The sequence below is a fragment of the Narcine bancroftii genome, chromosome 12, assembly GCF_036971445.1.
Source record: "Narcine bancroftii isolate sNarBan1 chromosome 12, sNarBan1.hap1, whole genome shotgun sequence".
Classification (NCBI taxonomy): Eukaryota; Metazoa; Chordata; class Chondrichthyes; order Torpediniformes; family Narcinidae; genus Narcine; species Narcine bancroftii.
The window spans coordinates 99,627,124-99,649,890 of NC_091480.1; the positions used below are offsets into that span (position 1 = coordinate 99,627,124).

A 22,767-nucleotide genomic window follows, 5' to 3' on the forward strand; every position below is an offset into this window, starting at 1 on the left:
CGCATCTGAACTGGAAAAGAGAGAACACATTGGTTCCCAGTTCGAAGAATCTTCAACCTGAGAGACAGATTCATTGTCTTCTTCAGCAGATTCTGTCTGACCCGCTGGAGGCTTCCTGTATTTGATGGAAGCTGCATGGCACAGATGAAGACCCTTCAGCCTATTCTATCCTTGCCGACCATCGTGCACTCATTGATACTAATCCCATTTTCTGTACCTTTTACTTATCCAGATAGTTCTCAAATGTTGGGAGGGTCTCTGCCTCTAGTGTACTCTCATGCAGTGAGTTCCAGATTCCAACCACCATCTGTCTGAAAAAATTCTTCATCAGATCCCCTCTGAACCAACCACTCCCCCATTCTAAACCTATGTATTTAAAGCCTACACCTTAAACCTTGACAGATCTCTCATTGGCAAAGTGATCAAGCCCTTTCACTGTTTTAACTGAACTAATTCTCTGTAACATTTTACCCTGATGTGCAAATTTTCATTTGCACAACCTAATGTCCTGACTTAAGTACGAGTTGATTTGCTTGGATAACGCATAATGTTTTTTTTTATTGTATTTCAATGAACAATTTAATTTAGTGTCCTGGTTTACAACAGTGATGAGTAATGTTTCTTGCCATCCAGCTCTCTATGCACCTCATAATCAAGTCCCAGGTACGTCCATAACCCCTTGCTCTGATATTCGGTGCCCATGCTGCATTCTTCACCCCTGGACAGCAATCCTTCAACATGCACATCAAAGCCTCTTTGTTCCTCATTATTTCCTGAATTTCCACCTTCAACTTTTGCTCCCAAATGCTTCACCTCACCCTTATCAGGAATACACTCTATTTGCCGTTACTCTAACCATCTTATCAACTCATCAATATTGTCCTGTAGCCAATGTGAAAAGGTCAGCAGGGCTGCTGTGTGACTCTTGGCTATCAACAGTGCCGACCAATCTGCAAACACTAATCAAACCCCCAACATTAATCTTCTGTCTTTATTCCAAAGAATGCAGCCTTGCTTTAGTTAAAAAGAGAATAAAAGCAATATTTAGACGATCCCGTTGATAGCCTTGGGCCACTTTTATCATTTCAGAAATGTGGTTGTAGGTTTACACATATTGACGTCTTGTGTTGGTGGTGTCCTGGTAAGTGAAGGTTGAGGAATGAATGGTGGCAGCATGTGGAAGAGGAACGGAGGAATTCATCGTCAAATCATGCCAAGGGATTGAGGAGAGTAAGGACTTCAGCAGTGTTGCACTCCCTCAGTATATCTCCAGGCTGATCATTACTCTCCAAAGTGGGAGGAACTTGCAGCCCTCAGTGACCCACGGCCAATTGGTTGCAAGTTTTCCCCCCTCACACACTTTAATTGTTTCCTATTCCTCGCAGGAGGCCGCTCTCCGTCGTGAGCAGAAGAAGCAGGAGAAGCGGCAGATGAAGATGAAACAGATCAAAGTGAAAGCGATGTAGAAGCCACCAAATAACCAGGGGTTGGGAGAGATGGGGGTGCTGCCTGGAAAAGCAGACCACATCACATTGGAATGTTTGATTTTAATGGAAAAACTCAGGGCACTCGAGTAATCGATCTGCAGTTTATACAACCCGTTCCATTTATGCTGTTCTTGGACAATCTGGACTTGTTTATGTTTCTTTTCTCTTGCTCTACTTTTTGCCCTCAATTCTGCATGAAAGCCGTTTTATGTCCTGTAAGGTGCCATGGACAGGCATGGCATTTGGGCGGATGGTTTGGCCATTTGTGTCACAGAGCATGCAATGGGATCAATCAGCGCTTCAGAGGGTCGCTGGTCTCACCCTGTCGTTTTCAGATGGTTATCATTGCCTCCTGCAGGTTCAGAATTATTTAGAGAAGAGCCCCAAGCAGGTTTAATTGAATGTGAATGGCCATCAAAACTAAACTACAAGGGTCAGTGTGTGAGCTGAGTGGTAACTTGGTTCTGTCCCAAACAAAATGATGCAGCAATGTGATGTCTTTGAAGGGTGTGGCTCCATCTCGATGATTCAAAACAATTCACATCAGGATTACTGGGCAAAGATCCAAGAAGCTTCAGTCACTTGGAGAGGGCCGTAATGAGAAAACTCCTGTCGTTCCTGCACTAGAGAGGTAGCATTTACCTGGGTTTCTGCCTCTGAGCATTCCTGTTCATCTCTGCCTCTTCACTACCTTTGCACTTCCCAGGAATTCAACTCACACTTGGAGATCAGGCAAGTCTTCACTGAACTGACACAATAAACAGGTGATCAAACCTCCATGTAGTGTGAGTAACTGGTTTAATTCTAAAGAGTGGACATTGTTCCAAAATACACCTTAGCGCATAATCTGTTCCAAAGGTGGGCTTGTACTTGGGAAGAGAATGGAAGTGGGGGGGAGGGGGCAGTTGCTGCCACTTGGACTGTGCTTGCCCCCCTCTAACGATCTAACAGTGAATCTGTGGCCAGCAAGGAGCATTCTCCTCTGTTCACTCCAGTGCGTGGCCATCTCCAAGCTAAAGGTATGATAGTTTCCTGGCAATCTACCAACAAGCAGCCCACACATGCTAGCCTATGCGTGTTCTGCAATGGTACTGGTTCCTCCTGTCACAGAGTGTAGGGATTTAGCAAGGGTCATGTGATGAGAACTGTAGAATGTACTTATGGCTGTAAATCATCAGCTTAAAGGCTTTGGAACCTGTCCTTTTATTCACCCCAGGCATTAGCGAGATGCTGGATCAGCCCTCTGCACTTGACCAACAAAGGCAAGCAAAGTTTGATTCTGGATACTGGAGAACAGCTGCGAAGCATTTGATTCAACTGCTGGCTGCAGACAGCTCCACAGCAACTAACATAATGGCATAGATTTTCAAAAAGTCTTCCAAGTGCTAATAGATGTGTTCTGAATCCAGTCGGTACTGGCCTGGCTTTCATCTTGAAGTATCTGGTGTGGGGAAAGGAGCGGGAGCTGAAATCTCGGGTCAGCATTGCAGTTCTTCTTCCTTCCAAAGACTGTGTTTGCTGCTTTGTAACTTCCACCAGTAATCCCAATGTTATTTTGGAATACCAATGCCAGTGGCCAGACATCATCCACATTCAAGGTTTACTGTAGGACTTGGCTACTGACTGCATATCTGCATACCAGAACTGTTTGCTGATCTATGTCGGATTATCTTCATGTTCAGTAGCAGCTTGCTGAGATGTGTCACCTTGCTGAAGCGTATTGATCATTCAGCCTGCTCCTCAACTTCAGCCATTAACTCAGTGGCTTAACATCAATATGATATATTTGCCCCTGGACTGTTGGGGAATGAATGTTTTGGAAGTCATCGCGTAATCTATTCTGGGCGGCACAGTTGGCCTAGTGGTCAGTGCGATGCTAGTTCAGGGCCAGTGTCCCAGGGTTGAATCTGGCACTGTCTGAAAGGAGTCTGAACTTTCTCCCTGTGACCTGCATGGGTTTTCCCCGGTTGCTTCGGTTTCCTCCCACCCTCCAAAATCGTTTGGGGTTGATAGTCAATTAGGCTGGAATCAGCTTCCACCTCGTGTTGTAAATTAATTTAAAAATACAGCCTTTGCAACGTGCTTCGCAGGACAGGATTCAAAAATCCAATCCCCTGCAACAGTACATTATTTTTAAAAATAGAATCTGCTCTTTATTTGAGATGTTACTGAGTTGAAATTTTAATTGCATCATTAAGACTCCTGACTCTCCTTTTATCTGAGTAATTCTCTCCTAAACTCTGTTTCTCCCAAACAAGAAATTCTGCAGATTCTGGGGTCAAGTAGTGCTGGGGAAATTCAGCAGGCCACGCGGCATCCAGAGGAAGTAAAAGTCGATCAACATTTTGGGCCTTAGCTCTTTGTCGAGAATGAAAGACCCGGGCTTGAAACGTTAATTGATTTTTACTTCCTCTGGATGCTGTGCAACCAGCCGAGTTTCTCCTGCACTTGTGAATAGTGCACTCCAAAACCATGTTGCATTGAAAAATTATTTTCCTTGCCACACATTCTCATTTCCTGCCCTGTCAGAGTTCCAGATTTCTATCGTACACATGAACAGGTTCTTCCTCATGTTGCTCCTCAGTGGCTCAACACTCCCTGGAGTCTGAATTTTGCACATGCTACTCATGCCATGGTTCCAGATTTTTATAAAATAAGCAAGAAACTGTTTAACCAAATACTAAAATATATTTAAACCCTGTCTTCCAGACCTGCCGTGACATGGGGTTCAGATGGCATGATGCCAATGCATCTGTCTCCACATTAGATCAATTGAACCAATTTAATCTTGAGCACTGCACAAGCAAATCTCAGCTGACCTTACTGGTACCTTCTCTCCAAAAGCCTCACAGAGCAGGTGGGATCTTCAGTGGCTTCTTTGGTCATCCAATATCAAATTCCGAATCTGCATCCATATATACAGAGTTCCTGGGAGAGGTGTCAAAAAATGTGATCCTCCAAGGAGTTCATGTATTTACGGGAGAGGGAAGAGCTGACAAACTCAACTGCATTTTGGGATGAATCTGTAAATCTATTCTGCTAATGTGGCCAAGTACATTTCCTCTTGTACATTGAGGGAAAGGAAATTCCCTTTGCATTTGGATCCAGTCTTGCAACCTTCATCTGCAGGGGGTGCAGCCTTGACAAATCTATATTCTGGGGGAAGCCTAAGCCCTTTGTCATTTTGCACTGAGATCTCTTCTGGTATTCCATGCATTGTATCTGCCATTTTAATCCAGTACTGCAGAGAAACACAAGATTAAAAGAGGGAGGCAGCAAGCAGAATCTTTTCATTCTTGAGTTTATTTAAGTAAAGGGATAATTATTGAATCTATCATGGTATGTGTGTGGTAAGCATGGACTTAATAAAAAAACTTTTATATTAGAATAAAAGTCTCGTGTTATGTAGTTCTGGCTTTATTTGGTAAACTGAATTAATTTTCATCACTTCTGATAAACAGCAAGTGGTAGAAATATTAACATGAAGCTATATAGTATCAGACATTGGCAACGTGAGATGGATAATTGAGTCAATTACCTTCCTTTAAAATTTGATGCCATCACATGTGCCACTTGGTTCCTTAAGAATACTCAAGGCAAGATGGTAACAATGCTTCAAACAGGGGCTTCTGCGTAATGATGGATCAAACACTCCATTTAATACACCTAATAGATCGAACACCCCCAATAAATAAAAGCATTAATATTCTCCCCATGTGTGATATTTCCAGCATTTTCTGAATGGAATTCAGTATTCCAAGTCCTGTCTACCTTAACAGCATGGATTAGCTATGTGGTGTTTCAACAATGTCCTAACCTTGCTGCATTGCCCACTCTCCCTGAGTGATGAGTTCTTATTGGGACCAGGAGAGTCAAAGCTGTCTACAAAACGTGCTGATTCTGATTAGGAGGAAGTAGGTTGACTTTGGGAAATATTCTCCTGTTGCCGGAACCTTCTTAGAAAGATTCAACTTTGGGTACTTGCTAACAAGTTATATCATGTGTAATTCTGGATTCCAATGTATTGCCATCAAATTCCACATGTACAACCATATGAAACATTGCATCTCCAGACCGTAGTGCACACACACAAACCAAATGTAGACATAGAAGCCCAAAATAAACATAAAAATAATTGATGAGTTTCTAGAATTGTTCAATCGTTTCACCGCCTCTCGGAAGAAGCTGTTTACCAGCCCGACGGCCCTGGTTTTTACGCGCCCGTACACTTGTTTGAAGGTAAAATCTCAACAATACTGCGGGCTGGATGGTCAGGGTCCTCGTTGATTCCCTGAGCTCTCTTTGAGCCCCACTCCCTGCAGATATCATCGATAGAGGAAGAGAGCCCCCAGTGATCTCAGCAGTTTTAATCACCCTCCACACTGACCTCCGATCTTGTTTGAATTTTGCTCCTCGAGTAAATAAATTACCGGTTAATTGAAATGTATTCCAATCTCAAAGCAACTTCCATTAGTGCAACTTCGTTTAGCTGCCCTGTGAGGAGAGTTCTGTCTTGGAATTGGGCACAGAATTAATGTCCTGATTTTGCATATTGGACTGATTTCAGAAAAAATCAACCCTGAATCACCTCAACAGCTTGGATTAAATAGGTGCATCATGGAATTAAATGCGAGTCTCAGTCATTGTGTCTACTTTATAAAAACCCGAATTTTTTATTCACAAAGGACCCAAATGATAAGCAAACAGCTGCAGTCCAAGTTTATTGTCATGTGTGCCAAGATGCCAGGATAGGGCTGGTTTGGTGAGCAGACCAGGAGACACACAGTTCAACAAGTGCAGAAAGGCCATGGTGGGGCTCATTCAGAGATGAGGAAGTCAAATGTAGAGAAGGAAAATTCAAGATCAGGAAGGAGGTTGGAGGCAGGTAGAATCAGCTGGAATCCAGAGTATTGGGACCTGAGGAGCAAGCTAAAAGGAGCAAAGGGGGACAGGAGTTAACTCTGGTAGATAACATGAAGGAGGTTTGATGAGGGGGGGAGACGGGCAAGGTCCTTCACTGTGGAGAGAGACCTGAGGACAGGGCAATGGGACAGTCAGGGTGACTGCGGAGGGGGTGGTGAACGTCCTGCTGTCTTTGATCTGGTGGGCTTCGGTTCAGTCCAGAAGGCAGTTGACGATAGGAGATGATTGGACTCCCAGTGCAGGTCGTGAGCTTGAGCAAACATGCCGGAGCTGCTACAACGGAGCGGAGACACAGAACTCCCTCGCAGGGTCCAACCGCCGCCCAGTCCCACTGCCGTCAGCTCCGCACGCCTGTTCACGGTCGATTTATTTCAAATCCCGCAGCCGCGGCCTCAACGCCCAAGATGGTGGCGTCTCTGGAACCGGCGGGGGACGGCGGGGGACCGGCGGGGGGCCGGAGGGGGGCCGGCGGGGGACGGCGGGGGGCTGGCGGGGGGACCGGCGTGGGGCCGGCGGGGGGCCGGCGGGGGGACCGGCCGGGGGACGGCGGGGGGCCGGCGGGGGGCCGGCGGGGGGCCGGCGGGGGACGGCGGGGGGCTGGCGGGGGACGGCGGGGGGCCGGCGGGGGACGGCGGGGGACCGGCGGGGGGACGGCGGGGGGCCGGCGGGGGACGGCGGGGAGATGCCAGGTACCGAACCGAGATATGAGGAGGTGGCGAGGGGCTCCCGGTTTCCTGGTCGGTTCGGATCTGGAGCTGGGTTGCCGATGCTTTGGACTGGACTCTGTGGGGGCTGCGGAGGGGAATCCACGGACACGGAGACTCCGTGGGACTCGCTTTTGCTTCTCTCTCGCTTCAGGCGAATCTGTCCGCCATCCAGCAGACGAAAGCAATTTCGTGTAATATGCCACTGTTTCATTACATGACAATAAAGTAAACCTTGAGTGGACGGACCGAATGGCGGCTCTCTGGGCACTCACCCCTGTCCGCTCTTTGCATGCCCTCTCCGGCCGGCACAGCCGCAATGCGCATGCGGGTGTGAAAACCTCTGCCGGCACGACCGCGACGCGCACGCGCCTGGAAACAGTCGACCGGTCGGGCGGAGTCGGCGGGTGAGATCGGGAGCAGGGGAGAAGCAGCGGGCCGCTGCCGGTGGGTGTTACCGAGAATCGGTGGGGCCTCTGGCGGCCGGCCTAGCCTTGGAGCGGGGCCTGAGAATGGAGCTGCGGCCCCGGGGTGGAGCGGGGCCTGGGAATGGAGCTGCGGCCCCGGGGTGGAGCGGGGCCTGGGAATGGAGCTGTGACCCAGGGGTGGAGCGGGGCCTGGGAATGGAGCTGTGACCCCGGGGTGGAGCAGGGCCTGGGAATGGAGCTGTGACCCCGGGGTGGAGCAGGGCCTGGGAATGGAGCTGTGACCCCGGGGTGGAGCAGGGCCTGGGAATGGAGCTGTGACCCCGGGGTGGAGCAGGGCCTGGGAATGGAGCTGTGACCCCGGGGTGGAGCGGGGCCTGGATGTTGTTTCCTCAGCACAACTGCAGGTTGAGGGTGAGCTGATAGACGTTTATAAACCAGACAAAGGTCCCCTGAAATGGAGTGGACAAGATCCGAATGGAGCACCTAGAACACTGCACTCAACCACAGTGCTGTTGCGAAGACTCGAACTGCAGCCCAGGGACACCAGAGTCTGGAGGCTCTGGAACCTGCAGCAAAGACAGATGCACTGGGGTTTGTGGTGGAATAGTCTTCACTGGTCTGGGTGTGTACTATCCAGCATCTCTCAGGGAGCCTGACACCATCTCGAGAAAGCACCCAGCTTGATTACAATCATGTGATCTTGATTATTTTTTCCACTGATGCTACAAAACGTTCAGCAGTTACTCAAGCTACGCTGACAGAACTTCCGCTTTGATTCAGGACTTGAATCACTGGTGAAACACCAGTCTTTCATCCACACTGGATCTAAATGTCAGAGTGTCTGCCCACAGGACAAATCTTTCATCCTGACTGGATCTAAATGTCGGAGTGTCTGCCCACAGGACAAATCTTTCATCCTGACTGGATCTAAATGTCGGAGTGTCTGCCCACAGGACAAATTTAGGCATACAGCACCATGACACCCATGCTGCCCAATTACACCTAAATGACTGACGACTCCCGTGCAATTTGAAGGTGGGAGGAAACCCATGCAGACACCAGGACAACATACAAACTGGTTACAGACTCGAACCCGGATCGCTGGCGCTGTAACAGCATTGCTCTAACTGCTCTACCCTCACATTTGTTAAATATATCCCAAAACCTTTAATCTGCTCCATTTGTTCCACATACCATCAGCAAAGGAGGATCGATTCTCTATCAGAATCGTTCATGAACCTCAATTTAACCCCTTTTATTCCAAGAAAAACGATCAGAATCAGGATTTATTGTCATGAACGAGTCATGAAATTCAGTGTTTGCAGCAGCGTCTTAGTTCAAACATTCATATAACCATCTTATGACATTATTATAAAAATAAAATAATAACAGGGCACGAAAAGTCAGGCTGCGGCTTGGGTTCATTGATTGTTCAAGAATCTGATGGCGGAGGGGAAGAAGCTGTCCTTGTGCTGATGAGTGTTCGTCTTTAGGCTCCTGTACTTTTTCCCCAATGGTAGCAGAGTGAAGAGGGTACGGCCTGGATGGTGGGGTCTTTGAGGATAGAGGCTGTTTTTAAACTCAACTGGTCCAATCTAATCTTGGATGTTTTGAAATGATTGTATTTTGATAATATTGTCCTATGCATATGACCACATTTTTTACTTGTTGCAGCTGAACGCTAACACACCTTTAGTAAACTTGCTGTATTCATTGGCTTTGTGTGTCCATTTTTGCAGTTGATCGATAAGATTTGTCACCATGGCCAGAGCTGCTACACTTCGAAGTGTTTGCTTGTGGAACAGAAGTCACTCCCTGCTGTCACTGTGGAAACCAGCCAATTGTGTGGCAAAGCACAGAGTTCAGTTGTTGGCCTCTATTCCCATCTGCCTCCAGGCAAGCTGCTACCACTGTCTCCCAGTGCCACGTGCTGAGATCCATTTGTCTGCAGCCAGCTGTGCAGGGCATAACAAGTGGTCAAAGGTGAAACACATCAAAGGGCCAAAAGATTCTGCCAAGAGTCAGATGTTTGCCAAGCTTTCCAACATGCTTCGCTTCGCTGTGAAAGGTAACAAGGGAATAATGGTGAATTTTCATTTCACTTTTTCTTTATTTTTGAGATACAGCGTGGTAACACGCCCTACCAGCCAATGAGCCTGTACCCCCCAAATACACCCACATGACCAATTAACCTACTAATCCCATACATCTTTGGAATGTAGGAGGAAACCGCAACACTGCGGACACTAGGAGATTGTACAAGCTCCTACCAGACAGCAGCAGATTTGAACCCAGGTCGCTGGTGCAGTAACAGTGTTGCACTAACTGCTATGCCTACTGTGTCTCTCGTTGATTTGGATTTACTTCATTTGCTGATGGAAATCAGTTGGTCCTGGAGGTTTATTTTGTTCATAAACTGAATGGCAACAATAATTCGAGGAAACATTTCTTACTAATATTTGTTAAAGTTTTCTTAGTACAGTATAAAATTTATGAAAATATTTGTTTCTCGAGATTGAATGACCCATTATTGTGTTCACTGGGTTATACTACTACATTAACAACCAGTTTACGATTAGAGAAATTTCAAATTACTTTTATATGTCTGGTGTTGGCTGTAGCTAGAAAATGGAAAAACGTCGTGGAATTGAATATACAAAGATGGCATAATGAATTAAAATGGTGTCTTTATTTAGAAAAGATAACTTATAACTTACGGAATAATTTTTTTTTCTCAAAATGTGAACTCCATATTTGAAATGTATGGAGTTGGATATATTGTAAATGTTTTAGGATGTAAAGGGTTGGCACACTCCACAGCAACTGATAATTACCTGAAATATGTATTTTGCTCCGACATGAGGGGAGGGGGGGGGGGATAAGGGTTAGTAAGGGTATAGTTTTTAGTGAGTTTTTTTTGTATGTATTTTTAAAAATTTATAAATAGAGTTTTAAAAAAGATTCTAAGAATTTTTGCTTAAGGCTTTTATTGCTCAGTATTAGCTGCTGCTTTTGGTTGAGGAGAGCACTTGCTATCTCTCTATGGATGGATGGCACTGTTAGTGTAGCAGTTAGTACAACACTATTACCACACAAGCATCCCAAATTTCAATCCAGCGCTGTCTGAAAGGAGTTTGTACATTCTCCTCATGTGTTCGTGGGTTTCCTCTGGGTGCTCTGGCTTCTTCCCACATTCCCAAGACATATGGTGTTGATAGGTTAATAGTCACATGGGTGTATTTGGGTGGTACAGGTTTGTGGGCCGGAAGAGCCATGATGTATTAAACTGAAGACAGCAGGTGTGGATTGATTTTGTTCTGACTTTTTGCAGAAGGAGGTTCAAATCCTGAGTTTAACTCTCAGCTGGCAAATCTCATTGAGCAGTGCCGAGCTAAGAACATGCCGAAAGCATCCATTGAAGCTGCAATTAAAGGTGCAGTAAGTATTGCATTGCCATCTCCCAACCAGTCCAACTCAGGTTTTAAAGAATCTTTACTCTACCTTTCCACTTCATGCTCCATTCTTCAGAAGTTTATTGTAATCTACAGTTGTATGACAATATTTCTGACATCATCAATTATTTGTCATAGTTTTATGGAGCTGTTAAAGAGAACCTAAGGCCATTGCCAAACTTGCCCAGTAACCTGGTCTGAGCCAAGAAATGCATAATTTGGACAGAATTCCTATAATTGGCCACCAAACGGTGGCGCCCATCTAGAAGACACTAGAATTGTCTTTTGGCACTCATTTATAAAAGTCCTTTAGGAGTTTTGATCATACATTTTGGAGATGCTTCATAGATTAAATACACTGATGTCAAGGGTAAAATTATTAAATTAGGTGCACTGGTTGTGAGATCTTGGCTTATTTTTCCTTGAAAGAATTCTCAAGGGTGAATATGACGTTCAGCTGCAGTTAGTGTATTGTGTGCAGTCTGGTTGCTAAAGAGAAGGATGCAGTGGCGCTGAAGAAATCCATCAGATATTGCCTGGATTGGTTGACTTTCATTATGGGGGGGGGGGGGGGGGTTGCTTAGGCTGGCTTGCTTCCCCTCGAATGAAGAAGGTCGAGGGGAGACCTGAGAAATTAATGTAACTTTATAAGAGGCATCAGTAAGGATAGAAAAGCAAAATAGTTTTCCAGTGGTCGGAAGTATCAAAAACGAGGGCATAGTTTTGTGAGAGCCTGCAGATATGAAGAGGATCTTGCAGGTAAGAAAGTGGTTGATGCTGCCAGAGGAGGTGGTGGAATCAGATGCAGTTCTTATGTTTAAGAAGCAAGTAGCCAAGGCAGTGGAAAATATGGTCCTAAAATGGACAAATGAGAATCGGAGCGGCTGACCAAAAGTGGATCGAAGTTTCTGAAATATCTTGCACGTCACGCAGTAACTCTGGGAGAGGAAATGGGTTCATATTTCACGTTGAAGACCTTTCTTCAACATCTCAAAAGGCTCTTACTGCTGAAGATCAATTGATACTTTCAAGTATGGGATTGCTAGATTTTGTTATGGGATTTCAGAACAAATTGGAGTTTTGCTCTTTGGTTTGTCCACTGGATTAGAATTTGTAAGTGGACAGTTATGACTGGAAAGCCAGTAATCTGTGGGGTTCCAGGAGATGCAGCACTTTTCCCCCTGCTTTATGCAATGTATATTCGTGATGAAAAACTTAAATGCAGGCAGCACTTAAGTCAAAGCTGTTAGTGGGGTGGAAAATTTGAGATTGCAGAAAAATGTAGAAAGTCTGTTCTATGGAGCGCCAACGTGGCAAATAGAATTTAATCCTGAGAATTGTGGAATAATGTATTTGTGGTGTACAGCAAAGGAATATGAAATGAATTGGAGGATATTGAATGGTCTGGAGCAGGGTTTCCCAACCTTTGTCTTTCCACTCACATATCACTTTAAGTAATTCCTAAGCCATTGGTGCTCTGTGATTAGAAAAGGTGAGATGTGGGTGGGAAGGGAAGGTTAAGAACCACTTCTCTTGACCCAATTGTTACTGAAGTATTTTGCTTGAGATTGGAGTTCTGAAAGCGTGCACGAGTCAATGAGGTTCGATTAAAACAGTGGTTTTCAAACTTTTTCTTCGCATTTACATACCACTTTATGTAATCCCTTACTAATCACAGAGCGCCTTTGGCATAGGGATTACTTAAAGTGGTATGTGAGTGGAAAGAAAAAGGTTGAGAACCACTGATCTATAGTCAAGAAAGTGCTTGAAGCTATCATTAAGGAAGAAATAACAAGACATCCGGATGGAAATAGTCCCACCAGATAGACAGAGAATGTGTTGAGGGGGAAAAATTTTAGGAGAAACATTAGAGGAGGTTTCTTCACGCAGAGAGCGGTGGCTGAATGGAATAATCTTCCGGAGGAAATAGTTGAGGCAGAATCAATTCTTTCATTTAAGAGGATATATACATGGATAAGAGGGGGTTGGAGGGTTATGGGCGGAGAATAGGCAGGGGAATCTAGTGGAGTTGTTTGAGGAACTGGCGTGGACTTGAAGGGCCGAGGTGACCTGTTTCCATACCATAAACTGTTATATGGTTATAAGGAAGGTAGGCCGCTTTTGACAAATTTACTGACCGAGTTTCTTTTATTGTCATGTACATAATGTCCGTGATGTGCCACCTCTACACTCCTGTAACCTCTGTAGCCTCAGGCCCTCCTCTCTGTTCCACTGGTGAACCTGAATCCAGGAATCTGTCATCCTCCACAGCCCCTCATTCCAACCCCTAATACCACAAGGAAGTCATCAACACCCAAGGCCCTTAAAGAATCGCGTTCGCCATTAGTACCATCACAAATAAAAGATCAAGTTCAGATTTATTATCAGAGTACATGTTGTACATGTCATGTGTTAATCCCTTTCCTTGATGGAGATTGGAAAAGAATGTCTGTTTCAGGACTCCAAATTGCATGGGCTGTACAGTGTAGCTGTCAGGATGTAACTCTGCTTTGGTATGAGGGATGTTTCACTTGACAATCCACCGAATTGTGAGACAGGATTGGTGGGAGTTTTTGAGTTCCGTGAGATGTCTGCTGTAGGTTTTAGAGGCATTTGGGAGGATGGTGATGACTCTGGTTAACATTTTGAGTTCTTGATCTTCAAATCTCCGTACTTCAGTTGTCCAAACCACAACACAAGAAAGGTGTGAATGCACTGCGGAGGAGAGCTGCAAAGATCTAACCACCAAGGAAAAATGCAGATATTGGATCTGAAATAAAAACAGAAGATGGTGGGAGCAATATCCCTGAGGTGGATTGTCCTCTCAGAACCTCTTAGTCGTTGGTATTCATTTAGGGCGGCTCAGTTAGTGTAGCTGTTACAGCACCCACAACCATGGTTCAAATTGGATGGTGTCTGTAAGGCATTTGTACCATCTCTCATGTCTGTGTGGGTTTCCTCCAGGTGCTCCAGTTTCCTCCCATCGTTCAAATCGTACCATGAGTGTTGGTTAATTGGGTGTAATATGGCAGTTTGGGCTGGTGGGCTGAAATGGCTTGTCACCGTGCTGTCTGTCTAAATTTAAACTATAAATGTGCAGGACTCTGTCTTTGTTGAGAATGGAGGATTTCCTTCCATTTATATGGTGCCTTTCATGGCTTCAAGATGTTCTCAAATACTTGGCCAATTAAATCATAGAACATTACAGTATTAGGCCCTTCAGCCCACGATGTTGTGCCAAACTATGCAAACGTACTCCAGTACAATCTAACCCTTCCTTACTTCACACCCATATCCTTCTATTTTTCTTGCATCCATGCTCCTTCTGAATATACCTTTTGAATCAGCCTCCACCACCACCTGACGATGCATTCCATCAACCACCACTCTCTGTAAATAAAAATTATCTCTGACATCTCCCCAAAACTTTTCCCACTCACATTAAACCTTGTATTTGCTCTTCTCTCTTTGGCTTGGCTTCGCGGACGAAGATTTATGGAGGGGGTAAAAAGTCCACGTCAGCTGCAGACTCGTTTGTGGCTGACAAGTCCGATGCGGGACAGGCAGACACGATTGCAGCGGTTGCAGGGGAAAATTGGTTGGTTGGGGATGGGTGTTGGGTTTTTCCTCCTTTGCCTTTTGTCAGTGAGGTAGGCTCTGCGGTCTTCTTCAAAGGAGGTTGCTGCCCGCCAAACTGTGAGGCGCCAAGATGCACGGTTTGAGGCGATATCAGCCCACTGGCGGTGGTCAATGTGGCAGGCACCAAGAGATTTCTTTAGGCAGTCCTTGTACCTTTTCTTTGGTGCACCTCTGTCACGGTGGCCAGTGGAGAGCTCGCCATATAACACGATCTTGGGAAGGCGATGGTCCTCCATTCTGGAGACATGACCCATCCAGCGCAGCTGGATCTTCAGCAGCGTGGACTCGATGCTGTCGACCTCTGCCATCTCGAGTACTTCGACGTTAGGGATGTAAGCGCTCCAATGGATGTTGAGGATGGAGCGGAGACAACGCTGGTGGAAGCGTTCTAGGAGCCGTAGGTGGTGCCGGTAGAGGACCTTATGCTCTTATCGCCATGGGTAAAAGGAGCTGGCTGTCCACCCAAAGTCCCTTACAGTTGAGTTTACCTCTGTTAAGTCACCTCTCATCCTTTGTCACTGCAAAGAGGAAAGCTGGTTAAATCATTTCAAAGTTACCATAATTATAGGAAACAGGAGTTACTGTGCAAACAGCACAAACTTGCAAAATAGCTAGATGTAAATGACCAGATGGAGGAATAAATGCAGGTCAGATCACTGGAGATAAAGTAAATTCAGAAAAGTGCCCGAGAAACTCAACAGGTCCTGCAGCGTCCACAGGAGGCAAAAGTATATAAGCAATGTTTTGGGCCCAAACTCTTCATCAAGGTATGACAAAGCCTTAACAAAGGGCTCAGGACTGAAATGTTTGTTATATATCCTATGAATACCGCGGGGCTTGTTGAGTTTCTCCAGCACTTTTCTGAATTTACTTTACTCCAGTGATCTGACATACAGGTGTTAATTGATCTACTTTGGGTTTTTTTGGGGGTGGGGGGAGAAACGGACTCATGGGCTGGAAGGGTCTGTAACCGTGCTGCACGTCTAAATTTAAGGAAGATAACAAGTACAAGAGTTTGTTCAATCTGGTTGCTTTGCAATCAAACAGGGACCCGAGAGATGGAAGCAGGTATCTCTCCCACATGGTAATACACTGAACTAAGCCCCAACACCCCACCAACCGGTGTACAGCTCTGGAACCAGACATTGATTGGGGTTTGTCAGGCAAATCCTGCAGACTTCTGTGTTTCACTCCACTGGAGTAAAGTACCCTGCTCTTCTTTGAGATAGAATTGATATTTTCCTTGTGAAGTTTCTTCCAGCTTTTCACTTTCTAGAAACACAAGTCATAGACATTTTAAGCAGGGATGCTTTTAATCAGAAAACCTATGACACAAGAGACAATTTAACCCATCAAGAGAAGCAGTCAGAAAAGAACTGCCCAGCCTGATTCCACCTCCCTGTATTTGATCTGTTCCCCCTGCCGCACCTTTCCAACTCCTGTTCAATGTGATGTCCCTCATCTCTTTTCTAATTCCTCTACCATTTATTTTAAATTGAAGCCCCTCTGTTTCTTCTCATTTCAATCTCCCCTCAACCATCACTGTTCCAAAAATTCCAGTCCTGGCACTCTCCTCTGCACCCTCTACAGAGTGCTCACCCTTTCCTGCGATGTGGTGACCAGGACCCTTGGGAAGTGGAAGGAACCAGTGCAGTGACAACCTGTGCCATTGTTGTGTCGCGCTGGGTATTGTTCACAGTACTTCTGTCAGTATTTCACTGGTAGCTTTACCTCTTTAAAATGCTGCACTTTATTTGCCAGAAATCCAAGGCTTCAATCTATTCGCTGTATGAAGCGAGAGGTCCAGGAGGGTCATCCCTGCTCATTGAGGTTCTCACGGACAGCAACACCCGAACACTTCAGCAGCTGAAGAGCATTCTGAACAAAAACGGGTAAGTATAAGCCAAGGGCCAGTCTTTGCGGATTTCCCTGACAAGTCCCACTCAGTGCTGTGGGGTGGGGCTTAGTTCAGTGTATTACCATGTGGGAGAAATACCTGCTTCCATCTCTAGGTTCCCCATTTATTGGCAAAGCAACCAGATTGAATGAACTCTTAGACTCATATCTTCATTAAATTTAGACCTATGGCATGAGAACAGACTCTTCCAGCCCATGAGCCCGTGCCCCCCCCCAAATATCACAATTACCCTACAACCCCGGTAAATTTTGAACAGTGGGAAGAAATCAGAACACTTGAAGAAAACCAATGCAGACATGGGAAGGATGTACAAACTCCTTACAGGCAGTTCTGGATTCCTACCCGGGTTGCTGGAGTAACAGGGTTGCATTAATTGCTAAAAGAATCTTTTCAGTTTTTATTTCCGTATTAGGTCTTGGGATTTGCCCATCTGGGAGCTGCTTGTGATGAGTCAAGGTGTAATGAATATGGGATAGCCCTTGATTTCTGTAGTTTGAGATGAATTTCCCATCTCTGCAAGGATCCTGCTGTTGTCTGATGTTATTGAATGACAGAGCAGGCTTGATGGGCAAGAAGGCTGACTCGTGCTCCTAGTTAATACCTCTTGTGCTACCTTCGCTCTCTGCCAGGGTTAAATGTAGAGCTTGCAGTATGGATTCAAGTTTGGATTTCCTTGCATGGCTGGAGATATGCTGAGAATGCTGATAGCTGAGTCCATGCCTGGCGCTTATAGCCTGCTACTGATAACACCAAGACACAGTAAACTGTTCCTACCCTCATCCCAAGCATACTTATCCCAATGTCTGACCCCATACCTTTGTACTCACAACATTAACCGTCCACCCTCCTGTCATCACGCCACATGTATCCTTGACACCATCACACTTAACCCCTCGTATTCAGCTAATGGTCACAACTTACACTTGGTATCCACTTGTTGATCACACACGAGCGTTTCTAGACAATTACACCCAACACCATTTAAACCCTGTGCTGCTCATACTTTAATCTGTTTGTTCGAATCACATCTGGTACTTGTGTGCTCTTTTATCAAGAAATCCTGTTAAAACTGGAACCATTTCACATCAAACAGATGGTGTTCAATCTGTTCGTTCGAATCACATCTGGTACTTGTGTGGTCTTTTATCAAGAAATCCTGTTAAAACTGGAACCATTTCATATCAAACAGATGGTGTTCAATCTGTTCGTTCGAATCACATCTGGTACTTGTGTGGTCTTTTATCAAGAAATCCTGTTAAAACTGGAACCATTTCACATCAAACAGATGGTGTTCAATCTGTTCGTTCGAATCACATCTGGTACTTGTGTGGTCTTTTATCAAGAAATCCTGTTAAAACTGGAACCATTTCACATCAAACAGATGGTGTTCAATCTGTTCGTTCGAATCACATCTGGTACTTGTGTGCTCTTTTATCAAGAAATCCTGTTAAAACTGGAACCATTTCACATCAAACAGATGGAGCCTGCAAATTACTCATTCACTCCAGACCCTGGTGTTGAAACTGTTCCCTTGATCAGACCTGACCATATTTCACCTTCACGCTGACTTACTGACCGGTTGTGCTGGTCAGTCCTCCAACATTTCATACCATCGTCCCCATTGCGCCTGACGGTGTGGATACTTCCCCTAATCACTTGTGGCTCTACCTTTGGACCTGTCACACAGGAAACCACTGCTTTTAGCCAATCTCTCTCAGTGTCTGATTCCTCATTGGTGTCATTCTTCATACTTTGTACCCAGTTATGATCCCCCTGACAATATTTAACCGTCGGCCTATTACATCGAACACGTTTAATCCCTGGTGCCTGTTTTGTGTACTGGTGAGTGGACCTGCCAATATTTGCACCCCTTGAACCAATGACCTCACCCTATTTGTCCTGTCTTGTCCATTACACCTGATACTACATCAATTCACCAATTACATCTAACTGAACAAACAACCCTGAAGGGGTAAAACAAGTCTGGAGACATCATGGCTGAAGTAGAAATACAACGCTGGAGAAACTCATCAGGTCAAGCAGTGTCCTTTATGTAGCAAAGATAAAGATACATAGAACATTACACCACAGCACAGGCCCTTTGGCCCTCAATGTTGTGCCGATCTACATATTCCTACCAAAAAAAAGTACTAAACCGTCCCTACCCCATGACTCAATATTTTCCCTTCATCCATGTGCCTGTCCAAAAGTCTCTTAAATTCCCCCAATGTTCCAGCCTCCACCACCATCCCTGACAAGGCATTGCAGGTACCCACAATTCTGTGTTTTAAAAAAAAAGAACCCCTGACGTCTCCCTAAACTTCTCTCCCTTTACTTCGTACATATGTCCTCTAGTGTTTGCTCCTTCTGTCCTGGGAAAAAGCGCTGGTTGTCCACCCTTTCTATGCCTCTTCATCAAGGTATGAGCAACATGTAGGCAGGCAGTCGATGAAGGGATCAAACCTGAAACGTTGGTTCTGTATCCTTTCTCTGTAAAGGACACTGACCTGCTGAGTTTCTCCAGCTTTTTTTTAATTAAAACATTCCTGAAGGCCTTTACTACCCTGAGCCCAACACACCTGTCACTTGCATTTCATGCATGTACTGTTAGTACTTACCTGATCACACTGAAGCATAGTCAGACACAGAACCTTGAGCCCCTTTGGGAATGGCAGTTTTGAATGCGTTTAGTTAAATCTGACTCTTGTTTCATTATTTAAAAACCATGATGATGCGTTATTGTTTCCAGGGGAGTGATGAGTGATGGAGCCCGCCACTGCTTTGAGAAGAAAGGAGTGGTGACAGTGAATGGCTGGGATCAGAACGGTCAGGATATTCAGCTGGAACGTGCTCTGGAGTTGGCAATTGAATCTGGAGCAGAAGATGTTAAACAGGTTGAGGATGAAGAAGATAGAGTCCTGCTGAAGGTGAGAAAACAATGTCACTCCTAACTCTACGTCGGGCCTCCACCTGCAGCCCTCTGGGAAGATTGAGTGACATGTACTGTCCTGTTTGTGTCTAACCATTTAATAGCCATGCAAAGGTAGTGGATGAGCAGAGCTTCTCTTCAGACACTTTCCATGCCAAGTACAACATGAATTAAAGCTCCAGGGCAGAACAAGAGATTTAGGAGAACTAGAAGGGGACATGAGAAGCCTCGACATGTTACAGCACCAGCATCCGGGGTTCGAATCCGCCATTGTCTATAAGGGGTGTGTGCGCTCTCTCCATGTCTGCATGGGTTTTCCTTGGGTGCTCTAGTTTCCTCCCACCATTCAAAACATACCAGGGACACAAGGGACAATTTAACCCATCTTTTTAAAAAGAGGCCTTGGCAAGTAGGATTACGGAAAATCTTAAGGCATTCTATATGTACATGAAGAACTGGAGGATTACCAGATGGAAGATAAGGCCACTTGGGATAAAGGGGGAACTGTGCCTGGCAGTAGCAGAAGTTCTCATTGAATACTTTACTTCATTGTTCACCAGGGATAGGGACCTTGACAAATGTGAGGTCACCATAGAACAGGTTAATGTGCTGGAGCACGCCGAGGCTAAGAAAGAGAAAGTTTTGGAACTTCTGAAAAAATTTGAATAGACAAGTACCAGGACCGGTCCCTGATATAGAGATATCCCTGATATCTTTGTCTCATATCAATGCTGAATAAACCCACTGAGTTCCTCCAGCATTTCAGTGTTTTTACTGTCCTTGATATAGCCAAAGTTAGTACAGGGAATGAGGGAAGACATTGATAGGGGGTTAACAATGATCTTTGTGTCCTCTCTGGACATTGGAGAGGTGCCAGAAGATTGGGGGGAGGCAAATTTTGTCCTGTGGTGTAAGGTAATTGGGGTAATCCTGGGAATAATAGAACAGAGAGTCTTGTGTCATTGGTAGAAAAATTATTGGAGAGGATTCTGAAGGCCTGGATTTACAGACAAGCATTTGGAGAAGCATAGTCTTATCAGGGATAGTCAGCTTGTGAGGGGCACAAGCCTAATTGAGTCTTTCAAGAAAGTAACATTGATGATGAATGTGGTGTATCTGGATTTTAGGTTGGCACTTGACAAGGCCCCCCATGGTAGATTCATCCAGAAAGTCATGAGGCATGGGATCCACGAAAACCGGGCTGCATGGCTTGCTCACAGGGAGGATGGTGGTCGATGGAAAGTTGAACCTTTGAGCAGTACATTTGCAGTAATCAACCTTCCACATCAAATGGAACCGGAACAATGTGAGAAATATGCTCAAGCACAGAACAGTTAGTTTTCCAAATCCCATCCGATCTCTTCCACTTAATAGAAGTGTATAAAATTATGAGGGGCTTAGATAGGGTGAACAGCCAGCAGCTTTTCCTGGGGTGACAACAGCAAATCCCAGAGGACACGTGTTTCAGGTAAGGGGTGGAAAGTTTAGAGAAGATGTCAGAGAGTGATGGAATGCTTTGCCAGAGATGGTGGTGGAGGCTGGTGCAATAGGGACATTCAGAAGACTCTTGGATAGCCTCAAGGATGAAAGAAAAATAGTTGTGGGTTTAAGATAGGGAAGGATTCAGTTTACATTGTGGGCCAAAGGGCCTGCTGCAGTGGTCTTTTGATAAAAGAGTAGGATTGTATTAATATGTGGAAAACTAGGACATGGGAGAAAATTACTACTCTTTGGGTAAAATTAAAAAAGGTACATGAGCCATATGTCATCTGTGGTTTTTTTTAATTGTTTTTCAGTTTGTTTGTGACTTGTCCTCATTGCAAGAGGTGTGGGAGAGGTTGAATGCACATGGACTGCAAATTGTTCATTTTGGACCTGAATTTATCGCCACCACAACTGTCCAGCTAACCGAGGAAGATTTGGAGGCAGCATTTTGCCTGATTGAGCTGATCAATGAGAATCAGGACGTTATGAAAGTCTACGATAATGTCAATAACTGAGGAGGAGAAGTCTTTGTGCACATTGTGAACCATTATCACCGAGTTTGTACTGAGACTCTTTGAGGACTATTTCAACTCATGGAGCCCTCTCCATTCTGCCAACAACGTGTTGCAGCAATGACCTTGTGGTTGTGTGATGAATGGTAATGACTAATTATGAATCTTTATCCATTGGTTTTCATCCTCTCCCTGAAGCCTTTGAGGGTGCAGTTTCATAACCACAACCTGCTTTGCAGCCCCTTATCTGAATTCCTCTTCTTTGTGCAGACAAGGGGTTTTTATGACCACACTTTCTTATCTGTTCACCAACTGAAGATGGGATCGATGACTCCTGAGTTAGATCGGACTACTGCAGACCTTGTCTGATCATGAAGAAAGGTCCCCTGGTTGGTAGGGTGACCTGTTTCCCCCATAGCCTCGTCCTCCAGAGGAGGAGGAAATCGGCCGTGATTTTAAAAATTTCTGAACTGTCTAATCCAATTTCAAGTGGGATTTTTGTGCGTGACCTGAACATTACTTAAGATATTAAACCCCAGGTGGGACTCAAGCAAAGCTCTGAAGTCCCCCAAATAAAGAGCAAGATATAATAGTAACCAAATATCACCAATATTTGTTTCCCTGGTCTAGTGTTGCTCACTCAGATGACATGTTTACGGGGAACTTCATGCAGATAGTGGTGAGAGTGTGGCGGATGCATGTTCGATTTCAACATTTAAGGAAAGATTGGACAGGTGCATGGATGAGAGGTGTATGGAGGCCTATGGTCTGGGTGCATGTTGGTGGGACAAGATGGATTAAATAGTTTGCTATGTACTAGATGGGCTGAAGGGCCTATCGTGCTCTTTGGTCTAAGAACAGCAATATATTTTTAATCAGGATGATGTCATGGTCTTCCCATGTGCCTACTGGCCTTGATGTTAGAGGCTCGTGAAGTAAGAATGGCCCAGACAAGTAACGCAGTGCATTTTAATACTCAGTGCAAATACAACGAAAGGGGTAGTAGATGATGTATGTACGTCCTGCCTGTTAGTTTTTCTGAAAGTCATTGGAGCTTCACTCATCCAAGCTAATAGAATGTTCAGTCACACACCTGATTTAGACATATGGAGATGTCCAGACAGTCCAACGTCTTCACTGGCTAGTGAGCACCTTTCTGTATTAACCCCATTGCCCGGAACTTGGTCCATAACTCTCTGTGTCTAAACAATTCAGGTGATCATCTGGATACTTCTTGACTGCTGTTTGCAACTGACCTTCCAGGTACGAACCACTCTCTGGATGAAAAAG

The 22,767-nt window shown here is 45.1% G+C and overlaps 2 protein-coding genes across 5 annotated transcripts in view; both read left to right on the forward strand.

Moving 5' to 3' along the window:
• The window catches only part of ccdc47 (coiled-coil domain containing 47), a 53,637-nt gene extending 48,757 nt beyond the window's left edge, over positions 1–4,880 (forward strand). For 2 of the 3 annotated variants that reach the window (XM_069905162.1, XM_069905163.1), the window contains one exon: positions 4,197–4,880. In XM_069905162.1, the coding sequence (XP_069761263.1) occupies positions 4,197–4,508 (312 nt within the window). In that variant the 3' untranslated portion in view covers positions 4,509–4,880. Of the gene's footprint in view, positions 1–1,385; positions 2,265–4,196 lie in introns of those variants that run through there. The other variant, XM_069905164.1, reaches the window with a different exon arrangement.
• A 2,541-nt stretch (positions 4,881–7,421) lies between these two features.
• On the forward strand, positions 7,422–22,078 carry LOC138746767 (translational activator of cytochrome c oxidase 1-like). 2 transcript variants are annotated; one of them, XM_069905165.1, is made up of 6 exons: positions 7,422–7,561; positions 9,282–9,627; positions 10,874–10,975; positions 16,395–16,525; positions 19,301–19,478; positions 21,277–22,078. In XM_069905165.1, exons 2-6 carry the CDS (start codon positions 9,304–9,306, stop codon positions 21,478–21,480), a joined length of 939 nt encoding a protein of 312 aa, XP_069761266.1. In that variant the 5' UTR covers positions 7,422–7,561; positions 9,282–9,303; the 3' UTR covers positions 21,481–22,078. The 2 variants fall into 2 exon arrangements, with proteins under 2 accessions (XP_069761266.1, XP_069761267.1); XM_069905166.1 differs by having other exon boundaries at positions 7,431–7,561; positions 9,282–9,610; positions 10,874–10,980.
• Positions 22,079–22,767: the final 689 nt, after the last annotated feature.